The sequence below is a fragment of the Xiphophorus hellerii genome, chromosome 10, assembly GCF_003331165.1.
Source record: "Xiphophorus hellerii strain 12219 chromosome 10, Xiphophorus_hellerii-4.1, whole genome shotgun sequence".
NCBI classification, from domain to species: domain Eukaryota; kingdom Metazoa; phylum Chordata; class Actinopteri; order Cyprinodontiformes; family Poeciliidae; genus Xiphophorus; species Xiphophorus hellerii.
In genome coordinates, this window is record NC_045681.1 from 16,334,742 (window position 1) to 16,350,066 (window position 15,325).

At 41.1% G+C, this 15,325-nt stretch overlaps 2 protein-coding genes across 5 annotated transcripts; one reads left to right on the forward strand and one right to left on the reverse strand.

Annotated features, from left to right (window-relative positions):
- Nucleotides 1-446: 446 nt before the first annotated feature.
- asb3 (ankyrin repeat and SOCS box containing 3) lies at nucleotides 447-5,955 on the reverse strand. Of its 2 annotated transcripts, none has more exons than XM_032574488.1 (10): nucleotides 5,913-5,955; nucleotides 4,877-5,085; nucleotides 4,440-4,610; nucleotides 4,017-4,129; nucleotides 3,801-3,933; nucleotides 3,113-3,290; nucleotides 2,685-2,903; nucleotides 1,230-1,532; nucleotides 1,012-1,145; nucleotides 447-928 (listed from the first exon to the last, which is right to left on the reverse strand). In XM_032574488.1, the coding sequence occupies exons 2-10, from the start codon at nucleotides 5,076-5,078 to the stop codon at nucleotides 696-698; spliced, it is 1,686 nt and encodes a 561-aa protein (XP_032430379.1). In that variant the 5' UTR covers nucleotides 5,079-5,085; nucleotides 5,913-5,955; the 3' UTR covers nucleotides 447-695. The 2 variants fall into 2 exon arrangements, with proteins under 2 accessions (XP_032430379.1, XP_032430380.1); XM_032574489.1 differs by lacking the exon at nucleotides 5,913-5,955 and adding an exon at nucleotides 5,161-5,436.
- Nucleotides 5,942-14,044, forward strand: c10h10orf88 (chromosome 10 C10orf88 homolog). 3 transcript variants are annotated; one of them, XM_032574494.1, is made up of 10 exons: nucleotides 6,186-6,564; nucleotides 6,609-6,788; nucleotides 6,883-7,064; nucleotides 7,158-7,355; nucleotides 7,632-7,701; nucleotides 7,795-7,986; nucleotides 8,087-8,215; nucleotides 9,195-9,306; nucleotides 10,064-10,262; nucleotides 13,006-14,044. In XM_032574494.1, the coding sequence occupies exons 2-10, from the start codon at nucleotides 6,738-6,740 to the stop codon at nucleotides 13,214-13,216; spliced, it is 1,344 nt and encodes a 447-aa protein (XP_032430385.1). In that variant the 5' UTR covers nucleotides 6,186-6,564; nucleotides 6,609-6,737; the 3' UTR covers nucleotides 13,217-14,044. The 3 variants fall into 3 exon arrangements, with proteins under 3 accessions (XP_032430387.1, XP_032430386.1, XP_032430385.1); XM_032574496.1 differs by lacking the exons at nucleotides 6,186-6,564; nucleotides 6,609-6,788 and adding an exon at nucleotides 5,942-6,011 and having other exon boundaries at nucleotides 6,890-7,064; XM_032574495.1 differs by lacking the exons at nucleotides 6,186-6,564; nucleotides 6,609-6,788 and adding an exon at nucleotides 5,965-6,159 and having other exon boundaries at nucleotides 6,890-7,064.
- Nucleotides 14,045-15,325: the final 1,281 nt, after the last annotated feature.

The window sequence follows — 15,325 nt, forward strand, 5'->3', positions numbered from 1 at the left end:
AAATAATGTATTTTTTTTCGACTTCAAATATAAAATAAAATAACTGAATGCAATTAACTTGTACAACAATATTTGCTTGACATCTTTAAAAACGGAAGAAAAATCTAATAAAAATATAAACAAGTACACATAAACCACAACTTGTGACAGAACTACTGTAGCTGCTAAACAAGAACTAACATGATCAAAATGTATTATTTCAACTACAAAATAAAATACTAATTGACATGCTAATATCTTATTACGATATTAAATCTACCCAAGAAGCTAAATACCAACCAAGTCAACCAAGTTATTTATCTTAAAGGTTTCACTAAATGCAACAGTTTTCAGAATTTATTTATTCATTAACTTTTTTCTTAATACTTTTGATATTTTTTCTACATTCATTCTCTACATTTCTTTTGAAAAATCAGAAATATATAGGAAAAAGTCTCACAATTCCATAGGCAAAAATATTACTGAAAATAGAATTTTTATTTTCTTCACCACTTTTAACAGCCGAAAACCCTGAATTTTAGTAAACCAGTAACAACATAGGGAGTAATTTGGAATTTGGTGTAAATACATCTTGGATGTGAGGGCTTGGACAAGAATCTCTGTGGGTCCCATTAAGAGTGGTATTTCCATGTGAGAGATAGATCTTAACACCTTTAACCAGCATGAGTGACAAAATGACAAGCACTAAAACAGATTTACACAACATGTCTGTGTTCGTGTGTGCTGCGGTATCTTTCGATGCGATTTATAACAGGTGATGGTGGGGGTCGCGTGCTGGACAGTTCTTGGATGTCCCTAAATTTCAGAAAATCGTGAAGTGGAGTGGGAACGGCTAGCTGCTGGACTACATCGGTCCTCATCAGCTGATCTGGCCCCAGCACTTCGCGAACCTTCAGTCGGCAGAGGTGGGAAAGAGAGGGAACTGAATCTAAAATGTGGAGAGAAAGGATCCAGCAACTATTAATGTAATGCTACTAAAGCAAAATACCAACTCAAGTACAAATTTTGTACCAAAATAAGTGTGTGGCTCCCAGGTCTTCTCTGCTCGCCTCTGGTCCAAAATAATCTTCAGAGAAGGAGAAAGAGTCGACCAGTTTACAAACTCAAGCAGATAGTTGAGCACATCACTGTCTGCCTTCTCCAGCCTGCACAGAACAAAAGATATGGAACATCTCTTTTAAACCAAGCTTTCAACAAAGGGAAGTGTAAAGCAGTAATAGAGCGTTTACATGTGGGGGTGCAGCAGCAGAGATGGTTCAAGTCCTTTGTTCAGAAGTATGGAAAGATAACTGGAAGCAAAGTCCACTTGACTCAGTGCTACACAGACCAGTTCCCTCAGCTCCTTTAGCTTTAATATTATCTTCCCATGATGATGCGGTACCAAAAAGCCCTTTGAAAACGCCTCTGGCCGAGGGATCCACCTGTGGTCCAGAATCAGCTCCAGCGGGTCCGTTCTGTCAGTGGCTAGGGCGCAAGTCCATTCCTCTGCATTCAAAGTTGCTCCTGCATTGAGCAGCAGCTTTATGGACTCACTGAAAAACAAAACGTTGGATCAGGGACACTTTCATTTTGTTATCTTGATTTGTTCTTCTGCTTTACTGAAAAATTAAGGACTAACATCATGAAGGAGAACATAGAACTGATTTCTTTTCTAAAGCTTTTATGTTTCAGGACATAAAGTTTTTGTTTATAGTAGGCAAAAAAAAACAAACTGTACAGGTGCAAATACGAGCCCACATTCTGCACAACACAGGACTATTATTATTTTACAAAACTTCAATGCTAAAAAAAACAGAAGTAGTATAAAGTAGTATAAAGTTCATTTCCTGGTCTATAAGCTCTGACTAGATCAATGTTTGGCATCGTTATGGAGATAACGATTAGTCTGAACTTTAAATGGACTCTTGCAACACCTTGATTATTTTCTTTTTCAGCCATTCTGTTGAACATCTTCTGTTGTTTTTGGAATCGTTGTCGTGTTTTATGTTTTTACTTTTTCTATACGATTGTATTTGATACATCTATGCTCACCTAATCAAGTATTGCTCAAATTCATTACATATTTTTTCTCTACTATTTGGATGGAGGCTTTCTATAAGACAGTTGGACCTTTTATCGCATTTTACTTTTTAAACATCCCATACTTGTTCAGTCTCTTTGTGATGGTTCTGGACTTTAACCCCAAACAAGCCAACTCCGGCCTGTAGAGTCTGAGTTGTCTTAATTAGATTAGATTAGATTAGATAAGATTTATTGTCACTGCTCAGCATTTTTAGCAGTTAAATGGGGAATTAACTATTTGCAAACTGTTAAATTACGTGATACACCTTGTTTTGCTGTCTTTTCTTTCCTTTGCTTTTTTTCTCAGCAGTCACTAGAGAGAAAAGGTAAATCTAATAACTTTTGGTGACATTAAGAATAAAATGAAATAAAATAAACAGAGAACACCAAAGCTATGAAAAAACAATTCACAATGAATAGAAAGAAAATATAAGTAAAACGCTTGCTTAACAACATAAAGACTTAAAATCAAATAATAACAATCTAATTTGCTACTGTTCATCTTCTATCAAATTTTGATTTTGATTTGTGTTTGTGTTCTTTTTGAAAAGAAGAAAAATGCAAATACGGTGTGTAAATGATCAGATAAATGTGCTTTTAAAGATAAAAACCAGCCGACACACCTGCACGGTTTGGTGGATGTATGATATAATGCCAGCGAGAGCGGAGAAGGGAAACCCAGAATGTCTGCATAGTCCTGAGCGTCTGGGCTGTAACCTTCCTTTAACAGCAGCTGGATGCTGCTGGTCTGGTCGCTGTGGATGGCCACATACAGCGGACTGACCATGCGTTCGCCCCGGTCACACGTCCTGTCGGTGACCTCTATCAGCCTTTGCAGAATACTGGGTTTACAGATTTTGCAAAGGTTAATATCAAGAAGGAGATAGAAATGCAGCCAGAATCTGATGATTTAGGTTTAAACACAGCAATAAAACGACAAAAAGGAATCAAGGTTCAAATTGCATATGATTCAAGAGCAAAGTATTCATTCTTAAAAGCTTAGAAAGGCCCTGATTATCGACTCTTCATGAAGGCGAGTTCCTAAATGTACCTTATATGGCCAAACTCAGCAGCAGCATGAATAGGAAACTGAGGCCAGTCTTTGCTGCAGGCCATGTTCGGATCGGCGCCGTGATCCAGCAGGAGATCCACGCAAGTCCGGTGGCCTTCCTGGGAGGCAATCAGCAGCGGCGTCGCCAGATCAGCTGCCTGCGTGTTCACAGTGGCACCTGAAGAGGAAGTTCAATATATATTATTTTGTTAAATATTGCTGCCAATATTTTACTTAAATGTGTTAACTTTGACTTTCCTCAAACAACAGTTTCCCTTTTAATGTGGATATCTGCTGTATTTTTCATGAGCTCTCGCCTTTGCGTTCTGTGTAATGTTCAGTGATACTGAACCACTCAGCTGCATGATTGTTACCTGTAAGCATAGAGCAAGTTGGATAAAACGTTTATGGGCATCTGAGACTCTATTTAAAGTTGGGGAAGCATGACTATCCTAGAAGAGTTTATCAAATGCCGCACTGTCTCTACATTAACGGATATTCATTTATACACGTTCATTAAAAACAACTTTCAATAAAAAAAATATATTATAGGAAATAAATGTTCTTTGTTCAGCTGTTGCCTTGAGATGATTTCAGTCAGCTCAGTGCCAGTCGGTGAGCTGAAAACAACGTCAGCTTGAGCACATCCGCAATCAGATATAAACAAACCACACGCATTAATGCTCACCAGCATTAATAAGGAGCTCCAGGGACTCCTTCTGTCCGTACTGTGCTGCCACGAACAGCGGCGAAATCTTGTGGTCATCGTGCGCCTCCAGGTTGCAAACGTCAACAAGAATACGAACGATGTCGCTGTGACCCTGAGGACGGAGGAAAATTCTTCATCAAAAACCCTGGACAGGGTGTGACAAGAGATCAGTTCTCTGTGAATCTGATGAATTACCTTGTAAACAGCTTGATGTAGACAGGTCCACCAGGACGCTGTGTGTATCCTGTTGACCTGTGCTCCTTTCCTGACCAGCAGCTTCACAACCTCCGTGTGCCCGTTGTCCACGGCTTGTGGCAAACAGATGATCCACATAGGAGAGATGTTTGAATGCTCATGTGGCTCACAGACATATTCAGGCTAAGCTTTTTTTTTTTTTTTTACACCCCTCCAGAGGGTCTTTTTGTGTCCCTCTAGTGTCCCTTTTTACGAAGTAGGCTGACAGGAGAGGAGAGGAGGGAAGACATGCGGTAAACGTCGCCGGGTCCGGGAGTCGAACCCACGACAGCCGCGTCGAGGACTTGAGGCCTCCAAATGTGGGTTGCGCTAACCCCTACGCCACCACGGCACCCCCCCAAGCTGTTTGTTTAACTGTCTTACCTGCATATAAAGGACAGGACAGATCATTAGTCAGCTGGTTGAGGTCAGCGTGCGCTTTCAGGAGGAGTCGGACCACCGCCAGGTGTCCTCGCTGCGCTGCCAGGTAACATGCTGATTCCCCCTCGTGAGTCAGCGTGTTCACATAATCACGATGACATCTGGAGGAGCTTTCTGCATGAAGGTTAGAAGTGAAGATTAAAAGGACATCCTGACAATATCTGGACTTCTAACTTCTTTGCCATTTGTCAGAGTCTTCAAAAACCCTGAAGCTGAGCTTTAATGGTTTTTTTAGGTTTAGGTTTAAATATCTAGATATTTAAAAGAACAACATGATATTGACTTGAGCTAATCAACGTTTTTGAGCTCCTTCTTCTTCTTTGGAAAAAAGATAACCTAAACTGTTTTAGACATTTTTGCATTTAGGTAACTTTTCTTACCACTTACTGCAGACAATATTTCCTCCACACAGTCTTTACTGCCAGCTGCTGCCGCCTCATGCAGAGGGTTCCAGCCGCGGTTATCCCGGCTGTCCACGCTGCATCCTCTGTGGATCAGCCTCCTCAGCCGCCTCCTGCAGCCAGAGCGGGCTGCTGCAGCAACACTGGACACTGTGTCTTCATAGCATTCTGTGAAGTCCATCCCCTGGCTTTGAGAACAGCAGGTGTCAGAAAGAGAATATAACAGATTTAAGAAAAAGAAAAGACAATATCATTTTAATTACCTTTACTACACTAATGTGTTGAATATGCTAGTGTCTTATTTTGTTGCTTTAAGTAAGGTACATTTACATCTGCACGGCGAAATAACAATATATTTAGATTTTTAAAAATTCAAATCAAATCAATGATGAGGACCTTTCCGTTTTAGCTCTGTTTGTATGTTTATGGTCGTGGTCCCATTGGAATATGAACATCCGCCCTCCAGTTTCAAGTCCTTTACAGGCTCTAAACGGTTTTCATTTATGATTTTTCTGTAATTGACTTACTTCAATTAACTCTGGTCAACTTCCTGATCCCTGCAGATAACATTACCACGGCATTATAATGCCATTAGCCATTAACACAATTTACCCTGGCAATGGTGATAAGTAGTGTTAATGGCCCTTCACATCTATATACGCCTTGTCCAATGTTCCAATGGAATTGATTTAAGAGTAAAAAGTTAAAGGAGGCTAAATACAAATTGTTGTAACAGAGCTTCTTACAGCTTTGCCTCTGTAACCACGTCGATAAATGGAGGGAAGACTCCACTGTAATCTCGCATTGCGACTTGTTTTACTGTTAAAAAACCAAATGACTGGTATTAAAACATCTCTAATTATCATAAAACACTACAAAATACCACCCCAGTCGTTCGCTATTATTCTGACAGCAAACGCGTCTCCAGAAAAATGAACCCACTCCCTGTAAAAACAAATAACAACCGACAGATTACGAGTTTTAATCAAACTTAAAGCTGATTTCTTTTTCTCACCAAAACAAAATACGTCTAGGAGCCAGTCGACGTTTGATGGCGTCACACGTAAGCTGTCCGTCGCACGGCGCTACGTCACCAAAGCGTTCGAAAAAGCAGGTCTGATTATTTTTTTTAATTTTTGTTTTATTTCGTCGTCGCTTCAGTTTGAGCTGGCAGTCCGGTCACGTTTGTTAGATGTGTGTGAAGACGCGAGGAGAATGAAGCAGTAAGAAGAGAGGAGCGGTGACCAGCGGCCGTTTTTACGGTAAAATGTTGATGTTGATGTTAGCAGCTACATGTAGGATGTTTACTTTTTCTAGAAAAAAAAATCTGATTTAGAGCTGGTTAAAATCTATAGACCGGTGTAAAATTCCAATTACTTAGAAGCCGTCTTCTATGACTAGAAAATATTTTATTTACATTTTTTTTGTTGACATTTTGACATTATTTCTTGATTAAAACACATTTATTAGGAACTCCGCTGGCGTTTCCTGAAGCAACGGCTTCATTGTCTTTTTTTCTGGCTGATATTTAGATAATGGGCTGATTTTTCAATCGGCCAATAACAGACATACCCACAGAGAATAATATATTTGATCTGATTACAGACCATGGTTGATTTTATGTAAAGGGTTAAACGTCTGAGAGCTTAAAGTTAACATTTCTAAATGTTAGAAAAAACTTTCAACAACCCCAACACTGTCCTCAGTGGAGCCTGACTAGGTTAAAGTTCCTCCATGGTTCTAAATATTTGATCTCCTAAAAACACACATTCTGAAATACATTCATGCACTTTGTCCATGAATGTATTAAGTGCATGAAGATTTGGACTTTGGGTGTTGCATGGTCGGCACCTTGGAAGAACCATATCAGAACACCCCCAGCCTTGGTAATAATTAATGTCTCCATTAATAGAAATTAGATTTAGGCTTTTAAAAACACAGAAGCACTAACCTACCACCCTGATTTGTCTGTTTTGTCTTGTTGCCTTGAAGGTAACAACTCCAGCTGCAGCACCATGGTGGACATCGGCGTGAAAAGTGGAGCTGCTTGGGTCTGTCAGACTGAGGGACATCAGCTGGCTGACATCTTGCATCTTGTTCATTTGAGCAGCAGAGAAGATGATGAAGAAGAAGAAGATCTCAGTCATTCTGACAAAGAAACTGATGAGTGAGATTTTTTTTTTTTTTCCTGTCTTAACTTTTAACTTCTATAATTTACTGAGCATTGATTAGTGAGTAATCAATGCTGTGTGCTCTGCAGTGTTGCTCCGGTGCTGTTGGAGCAGGTGGAGGAAGGCTCGCCTTGCGTCCTGACTCTCAGCTGCCGCACAGCCTCCTCCGTTGCCATCAGCAGCCTGACGGTGGTCAGCGAAGCTCGAACCATGGAGGTTTACAACCAACTGGAGGAGTACTGTGGGACGGTGCGGGGTTTGAAGGACGAGAGCATTCAGTCAGAGAGGTACCAAACTTACTGTGGACTTACAGCAGGCAGAATGAGCAGCTTTTTAAAGTATGCAGATTTTTGTAGGAGGATTTCAGAATTTACTCTTCTGTCTACACATTCTTTAACTGTCTCTGTATTGTTGTATCGTTTGTTTGTGAAAGTTTGTGTTTGTAATTCTTTCGTATAGCCACACTGTAAAATCTGTGTGCATATTTGGCAGGCAATAAAATGTACACTGAAAGAGTAAATTTGTTAAGTGTGAGATTAGGTGCTTTTGTTTGTTTGTCACAGTCCAGAAAGAGGTCCTTTCTACAGGAAACAGCTCGTGTTTGACTATCCATCCTCAGCCTGTGAAGTGAAGGTGAGACATAAACCGAAAAAAGAAAAAAAAGCCTCATACATTTATATTTACATTCAGCGTGATTTGGTACAATTCGGTTCTGTTTCCTCTCAGTTGCTCTCTTTGGCGGGCAGAAGCAGCGTTCTGATTCGTCGCGTCGTGCTGCGCCTGCAGGAGCTGCAGCCCGCTCCTCCCCGCGGCCCCGGGATAGACCTGCAGCAGGTGCAGAATCTGGTGGAAGAAATGGGAACTAGCTTGTCTCCTGGTGCGCAGAACCTCCTGGACATGGTGCAGTTCCAGCAGAAGGTGGGAAGAAAACATTTTAAAATACCTACATGACAGCTTTGCAGGCGCTGATACATTCTCTATTTCAAATTGAGATTCTGTTTTTTTTTTTTTTTTCTAGAATCAGACAGGCTCTCTGGGTGGCTTCCTGCCTCTCCTGATGGGTGGTGGAGCTTTCTCTGCGTTGGCCGGAGGGGTTGGAATGTCTGCAGCAACTGCCAGGAGTCCGCCTCATCCTGCTGATGCCACGGTATCACAATTATCTGACCCACAGAGACTCTGAGGGGATACTGTGGCTGTAACTGGGGCTAAATCAGAACAGCAGTCAATGTGTTACTGATATTAAAACGGTCACGTTTATATTACACTGGATAGTCCAGTGGACTCAGTTTGATTGGGAATGAAAGTTGCAACACTTGTTACATTTTCCCCTGGTGCGGTTCGCTTTCATACTGAACTGTGTCAAACAATCCAGACTAATTGAAAAACCTGTACACCTCCTCACCTGGGGTGGCGCTGCACCAATAACTACTGAAGGAAATGACACAGAAACCTCAGAAGGAGACATGAGTGCAACTTCTTTCTTCACAAAATGTATTCAAAAATAGAGTGACGTCAGTTTTTAGCAGTTGTAGGATTTCTTTTTTGTCTTTCATGAAAAACCACAAGCCGTTTCTCCTGCTAGCGCTGGATTTGTGCATTTGTTTTGGTTGTATTTACCCAGAATACCCTGCTCTATAGTCCCCTTCTTGCTTTTGAAGCGGTTTCCAGTCCGCTTGGCATTCATGTACGCATTCAAACCGCAGTAGAATTCTCTTTAATTGAACCGAGACCTAGGATTTTAGGTGGACCTGAGCTCTCAGTTTCGGTCCTCATCAGTGTTTGATTATGCTTTCACACCTTCTCAACCGAGCCGGACTTCCTGCTCCGAGTTCAGTTAAAGTTTAGTAAACAGGGCTGTTGTGAATGCAGCCTTTATGAGGTTAGCAAAGTTAGGAAAAAACTCACAGACCAGTTGATGATGTTTTTTGCTCTTGCCTCAGTTTGTTTTTAGTTATTTAAACTGAGCTAAGCTGAATTTTAGGTTTGTTTTTTTTAGGAGAAAATGTAATAAACTGTGTTGTTGTGTCAGGAGAAAGTACCTGAGCTCTGTTTTCAGCTAGATTTTCATGAAATGTTTAAATTCTTTGAATAATAACTTTTTAATCTGTTTTTTAATCTGTTTCAAGCCTCCAGAGTCCATCAGGTCCGCAGACCTGACTCCGTCTCACAACGGAGGGATGTCAGAGGGCTCGACTTCCCCAGATCTTTCACTCTCTGACATCAGCTCCAACAATACCAGTAAGTACCACTTGTCTTTCTGGCTTATTTCAAATTATCAGTAAATGATTGGGACACAATTGCAGAATGTATTACTATGCACCTGTGACAGACTGGCGACCTGTCCAGGGTGAACCCTGCCTCTCGCCTGGAACATTAGCTGGAGATAGGCACCAGCACCTCCCGACCCCATTAGGGACAAGGGTGTTAGAAGATGGATGGATGGATGGATGGATGGATGGATGGATGGATGGATGGATGGATGGATGGATGCATGGATAAATGGATGGATGGATGGATGGATGGATGGATGGATGCATGGATTACTATACACATACAACGTACGAGGTCCTATCCCCGCCATCTGCCTCTGTCACTGCAACCTTCTGCATATTCAGCTTCACTCCATCTTGAACCTTCTCCTTTTCAGGAGAAAGAAGAATAATTAAATGTTTCCATTTAATTATTGGAAACATAATTAAATGAACAAAAATCATAGAAAACTGATTACCAAGAAACTGGGCTATTGTCTGAAGAGTCAGGACAAAGGGTATGAATAAACTCATGATGATAGACAATCATGATGCAAAAAACTGGAAAATGTTGTGTGTTGTTTTTTTTTTTTTTACTGTTAAAGCAGTAATTATGAATTTAAGTCATGGTTTCTGTAACTTGTCTTGTTTCTGTCCTCTAGTGACACCTTGTGGCCAAAGGGTTTCATCGCCCAGGCCATTTATTTTCAACACCGTTGTGGATAAAATCTGTCTTTCATCTGCAGCAAGCAGCGGGGAGCCAGTGAACCACACTCAGCTGGAGGAAATGATGTCACACTTCCTGAAAGGGCGGAGCCACGGGCAGGCGCTGAGCCCCGAGCTTCTGCCCATGCTCCAGAGTGTCTGTGGACAGGTCACACAGCTTCGCCTGGATAATACCGAGGCAGCGCTTGAGAGGGAGAAGAAGATGAGGAATGGCACCTGGTAGGTGGCGTTTAGAGAGTTCCCTCGCGTTTGCAGGTCTCCATCTTGCAGACGGGGAAGATCATCTTCATCTCTAGTGACATCATCTTCAGGTGATAGAAGGCTGACTTTGTAATTGTGTTTATGTGTCTCTGAAGGTTCAGGTCTGAGTCCTTCGCTACACCCACATTTCGGGCTTGGCCACTAGTTTCTAGCTGCAATAACTGAAGCTGTGTGTTGATTTCTAGATTGGTCCTCCTTATTTTCAAAGATAAAAGCTTTAGTTTTGTTTCTGTTCATCTGGAGAACATCCTCCTCATTTATTATTTTATCCACTTTGTGCAACGTATAAGTACCACTGGCAGCCAAGCTCTACAGCATGATGCTACCACCAACATGCTTTATGGTCGGTACAGTGTACTTATAAGGCCTCATCTCGACTCCTCCAAACATATCTTTTGTCACCTTGACCAAACAGCTCAATCTTTGTCTCGTTTGAACATCAAATTTTTCTCCAGAAGACATTTGGCTGTACGTTCTGCACACCGGTTGTACTTTGCCAGTATGTTCCACTTTAAGTCTAGAGTGAGCTAAAATTATTCTTAGGTTGTTCCCAAATGTCCTAACCAATTCCCTTTAATCTGTGGTGAGCTGTTGGACCTAAAATTATGGACTTCAAGTTTTCAAATGACCTCACAACCCCTCCAAAGAATCATTGCTTCTCAATGTCATAGCTAATGTCCTTCTACCTTCACGTGTGTTTGCAATTAAATCTACTGAATGATTACATTTTTTTAAATCCGTATTTAAGCGCCATGTGTGACTCTGTTTGGGAAAGTTTAATATTTTCTCTCTGTTTTACCCAAACCTACTTTTCTGTGATGAAATGGGGAAAATTTGTCACAATTTGGCAGATTCTGTGGGAGATGAAGCAGCACGTTTTCTGACCCCTTCGTACTTTCAGATTAAACAGGAAGTGCCGTAGGAACACAAAGCACTCGGGTTTCGCAGCCACTCATGCTCCAAGACGAAACGGAAGCTAGTTTCTTTCACAAGCCAACAGTTTGGTCTCACTTTGGTTCTCTCTGCAGTCTGCTACCTGCTTAGACCTGAAACTGAATATGTATTTCACCAGGAAACTACATGACAGAGTCAGAAGAATTCGGGTTTGGTCAGAAGTGGCTGGTTTGCGGGAAACCAGCACACAACAGAGAAAATTTATGAGCTTTGTTGGACATGTGAATCATAAATATCTTGCAAAACAGCACTAAACTGACACAGAGCAGTTAGCGCACCAGTCTTCCGGCTCACACTGGTTTGATTTGAAACATAAGAATCGTTCTGTCTGATGCAGCGTCAAAAACCGCAGCTGAATAAATGAGGCTCTTTGTCCAAGCGAAGTGGGCTGGGAGAGAAGGTCAGCTGGTCTGACTCCATGTTGAGGAGAGAAACGCAGCTCAACGGTACGTCTTCCCTCGTCAGGCTAATAAACTAAAACTGTTCAATAACTTAAGCGCTTGAGTTCAGATGTTTAGATTAGCATTCATTTACTGCAGGTGTTTTATATGTCGATGGCAATAGTACCGTTTCTATAAACTGCTGTTAGACATAAAGCTGCTGTTTTCGCAGGAGCTGCTCCTGTGTTTTGAGGAGAGTCTTGTTTTTTATTTGGACACAGACGCTGAGGGCTATGTGTGCCGAAAACTCGGCCCAGTCATTAAGTTTTATTGCATACCAAGAGCCGCTTCTCATCCACACATAATGGGAATAAATGGCTTGTTAATTTAGGGCTTTTTAAATTTATTTGAAATGGTCCATTACCAGGGTGGAGTAATTAAACAATTACAATGATCTTTAAAAACACAAGTTAATTTTTTTTCTGAGTTTCATAAAGTCTCCAAATTATCCACAGTGACTTAACCGTATGCAGTACATCTCCCCTGATGTTTCCTGGAATGGCTCTCAGCAAGTTGCAAATTGTTACCATCAGAAAGCTTCAGGTATAATTCTGGTTGGATCTTTCTTGCTTTTCTAGGCAGGATTGATAGAGCTGGTTCAAACTTGATTATTTCCTGGCCAATACCAGGAAACCTTCAAATTTATAATTGTGTTTAGATCGGGCCTTTTGAAAGAGTATTCCCACACCTTAATGTTAGCCAGTTTTATTCACTAAAATCAGCTTGTGTTTTAGATGGGTTGCTCTGTTGGAACACCCAGTTGCGTCCAAATTTCAACCATGTAGCTTTTGATGTTGGGTGAAGATGAAGGTTTTTCATCTTGGGTGTCGGGTGTTAAGCTTCACTGGTGCTCAAGCAGTTTCCAGTTCATGGCCGGGTCGATCCGTAGCGGTTCCCAAACATCCCAGCGAATTTCCTTTCAGCATATGGGAAGAGTTTGAATCCTCCTCCAGGCCTCGTTAAAGTGGTAACATGTCTGAATACCTTGTACCTCTATAAAATAGTTTGATCTGATGATCTTGCACTCAATCATAACCACTAACAAGCCTCGTTAAGTTAAAGATGCTGTCTGGAAATGTTAACACCACTTATTAAGATATTTTGTTGAATATTTATATATATATTTCAACTTGTAGGTCTAATTTAGATTGGATCGGTTCTATTCATTAGTGGAAAGCGTATGTGACCGCCTCCACCAAACTTTTATTTCTCCCTGTCCACTTTTAGCGACAAGCATCATGCTCTCTGATTTATTAAAAACAGAACAAACCTGAGTGAGCTGTGTCCTCTCTGCCGTCTCTCTGCAGTGAGTTGGACTCGGTCATGGAGCGCCGCCTGGAGGAGATGGAGCGGAGGCTGAAGGAGCATATGGACCGCCGGCTGGACGCTCTGGAGCAGAAGCTGGAAAAGGCCCTGCTGATGGCGGCCCTGAACCACGGAGCTGTGAGCGGGCCGCCGGGAGGAACTGCTCCGATTGGGCCTTCAGATTACATCCACCCAACTCCAGCTGCTGACTGAGCTCAGACCAGCTAGCGCACTCACTCATTATGTAACTGGAGGCCTTACAGCGCTTGTATTAAACCAGACAATGGTGTCAAGAGTTAACAGGGAGGGTGACGGAGAGAACAGAAACACCTTTAACATATAAAACTGTAACAAATTTCACCTGAACTGTCAAAACTAGACACTAAACGGTAAAGTGTTTGCTCTCCAATCGAATATGGAGTTTCTGCTTTTCTGTCATGCTGCCGGTTTAAAGGGAAGTCAATGAGACACTATGTTATGGTTGAGTATCCTGAGTGCAACGTAGGGCCAGAAAGTGTCTGAAAACAATGCAATAACACTCATTGCACCTCAGTGTTTATGACTAAAATCAATCCAAAACAAACTGTAATAAAGAATGAACTCAGATGTTGTAACAGACCGCAGAGAAATCTGCAATAGATTGTGATGTAATGCAAGTTTTCCAGCACAGCTGACTGAGGCGTAACACCAGCAGAGGGGTTGTCTGTCCACTTAAAGCATCTCTTTTCACTTTGAAGCTTGCAGAGTCGTCATCTTGCTCAGTCGAGGAACCGATTCATCCGTAAGTGAGACGAACAGCCGAGAGGACCAAACTTCCTGAAGTATGAATTGAAAACTCATTTTGTAGGTCTGACCTGTTTGAGCTGGCGTGTTCCCCCGATCTTACAGGAGTGAAAGCCGATGATGTAACTTATTTTAATGATCACATTTTAAATGTTTTAAATACTGCACATGTCTGTAAGCTATTAAGCAAATTTATAAATTGTGGAGTTAAACTGTACTGATGTGAGCCACAAATAAAATGTCTTTAATACTAATGGAGCAGCAGCGTCGGTGTTGTGCAGAAAACTTTCAGAGGTAAAGTTGAGATGGTGGTAGCAAGGAAAGAAATGAATGATTCAAAAATAACAGTGCTTGATCATAATTGGAGCGGTTTCGGTAAAACGGCCAGTGGATATGAAAGATGCTCTCATAATATCTGGTGTTGCAGGGATTGTTCTCTTTAGTTTAAGAATTTCTTTAATCTGGTTTAGGAAATTGTTTCTTCAGCATTAGAAAGTAGTAAAAACTAATCTATTTTCAATGTTTTTCAATGGTTTGCAGTCAGAAATACAGAAATGTATACAGTTTTTGCTTTTTTGTTGTCACTTGTCTATGTTCTGGATCATGACATTTTAATGTCAGGCAAAGATAAGTTAATGCAAAAAGTAGTTAATTGTATATTCATTCAAGGAATAAAAAGTAATCCAAACCAATATTGTTTAATTAAGAAGTAACTGCCTCCCTTGTTTAATCGTGATTACATTTATGGAAAACTGAGTTCAGTTTCATTGGCCACACTCGGGCCTGATTACATCTGGACCTATAAAATTTAAAAAAACACTTAAACTTAACCTGTCTGACAACAGGAAAATATGAAAAAAACAATACATCAATCTAAAGAAATTCAAGAACATATTACATTTTCTATTAATCTGGAAAAAGCCATTTCTAGAGTTTTGGGACTTTGTGGAGCAACAATAAGAGCTGCTATTGAGAGATTGATAAAATATAGAGCAGTGAAAGAAAGAGAACAGGGAAAATGGCATCACTAGAGTTCCAGGGCCAAAGCTGCTGCTGATCAAACAGAAAATCCATCCATCCATTTTCTGTACACCCTGGACAGGTCGCCAGTCAGAGACAGGGGAACACAGAGACAGACAGGACAAACAACCATACACACTCACACCTAGGGAGAATTTTAGAGAGACCAATTAACCTAACAGTCATGTTTTTGGACTGTGAAGCCAGAGTGCCAGGAGAGAACCCACATGCAAACTCCATGCAGAAATATCCCGGGCTGGGAATCGAACCCAGGACCTTCTTGCTGCAAGGCAACAGTGCTACTAACTCTTTGGGGCACTGTCCAGCCCCAAATGGAAAAAATCATTTAGCCAAATAATTTAAAAAAATCAATAATTTACAAGGCCTTAGAGGACATATTCTGTGGCTTGATTCTGTGGCTTGATTTGGAAATTTGAGGCAAATTTCCAAATTAGATGTCACAGAATAAGAATGCAAATTATTCGCCTACATTTTGTAACATCTCTCTTACTAAATGTT

Bases quoted from the DNA above. Each gene is read 5' to 3' on its own strand.
- c10h10orf88 (XM_032574494.1), top strand. From the start codon at position 6,738: ATGGTCGGCACCTTGGAAGAACCATATCAGAACACCCCCAGCCTTGGT. The intron at 7,702-7,794 runs GTGAGACATAAA...GTTTCCTCTCAG, and splicing joins CCTCAGCCTGTGAAGTGAAG to TTGCTCTCTTTGGCGGGCAG. The intron at 7,987-8,086 runs GTGGGAAGAAAA...TTTTTTTTCTAG, and splicing joins TGGTGCAGTTCCAGCAGAAG to AATCAGACAGGCTCTCTGGG.
- asb3 (XM_032574488.1), bottom strand. From the start codon at position 5,078: ATGGACTTCACAGAATGCTATGAAGACACAGTGTCCAGTGTTGCTGCA. The intron at 2,904-3,112 runs GTACATTTAGGA...CTGTAAACCCAG, and splicing joins GCTGAGTTTGGCCATATAAG to TATTCTGCAAAGGCTGATAG. The intron at 1,146-1,229 runs GTAAACGCTCTA...TGTTCTGTGCAG, and splicing joins CTGCTGCTGCACCCCCACAT to GCTGGAGAAGGCAGACAGTG.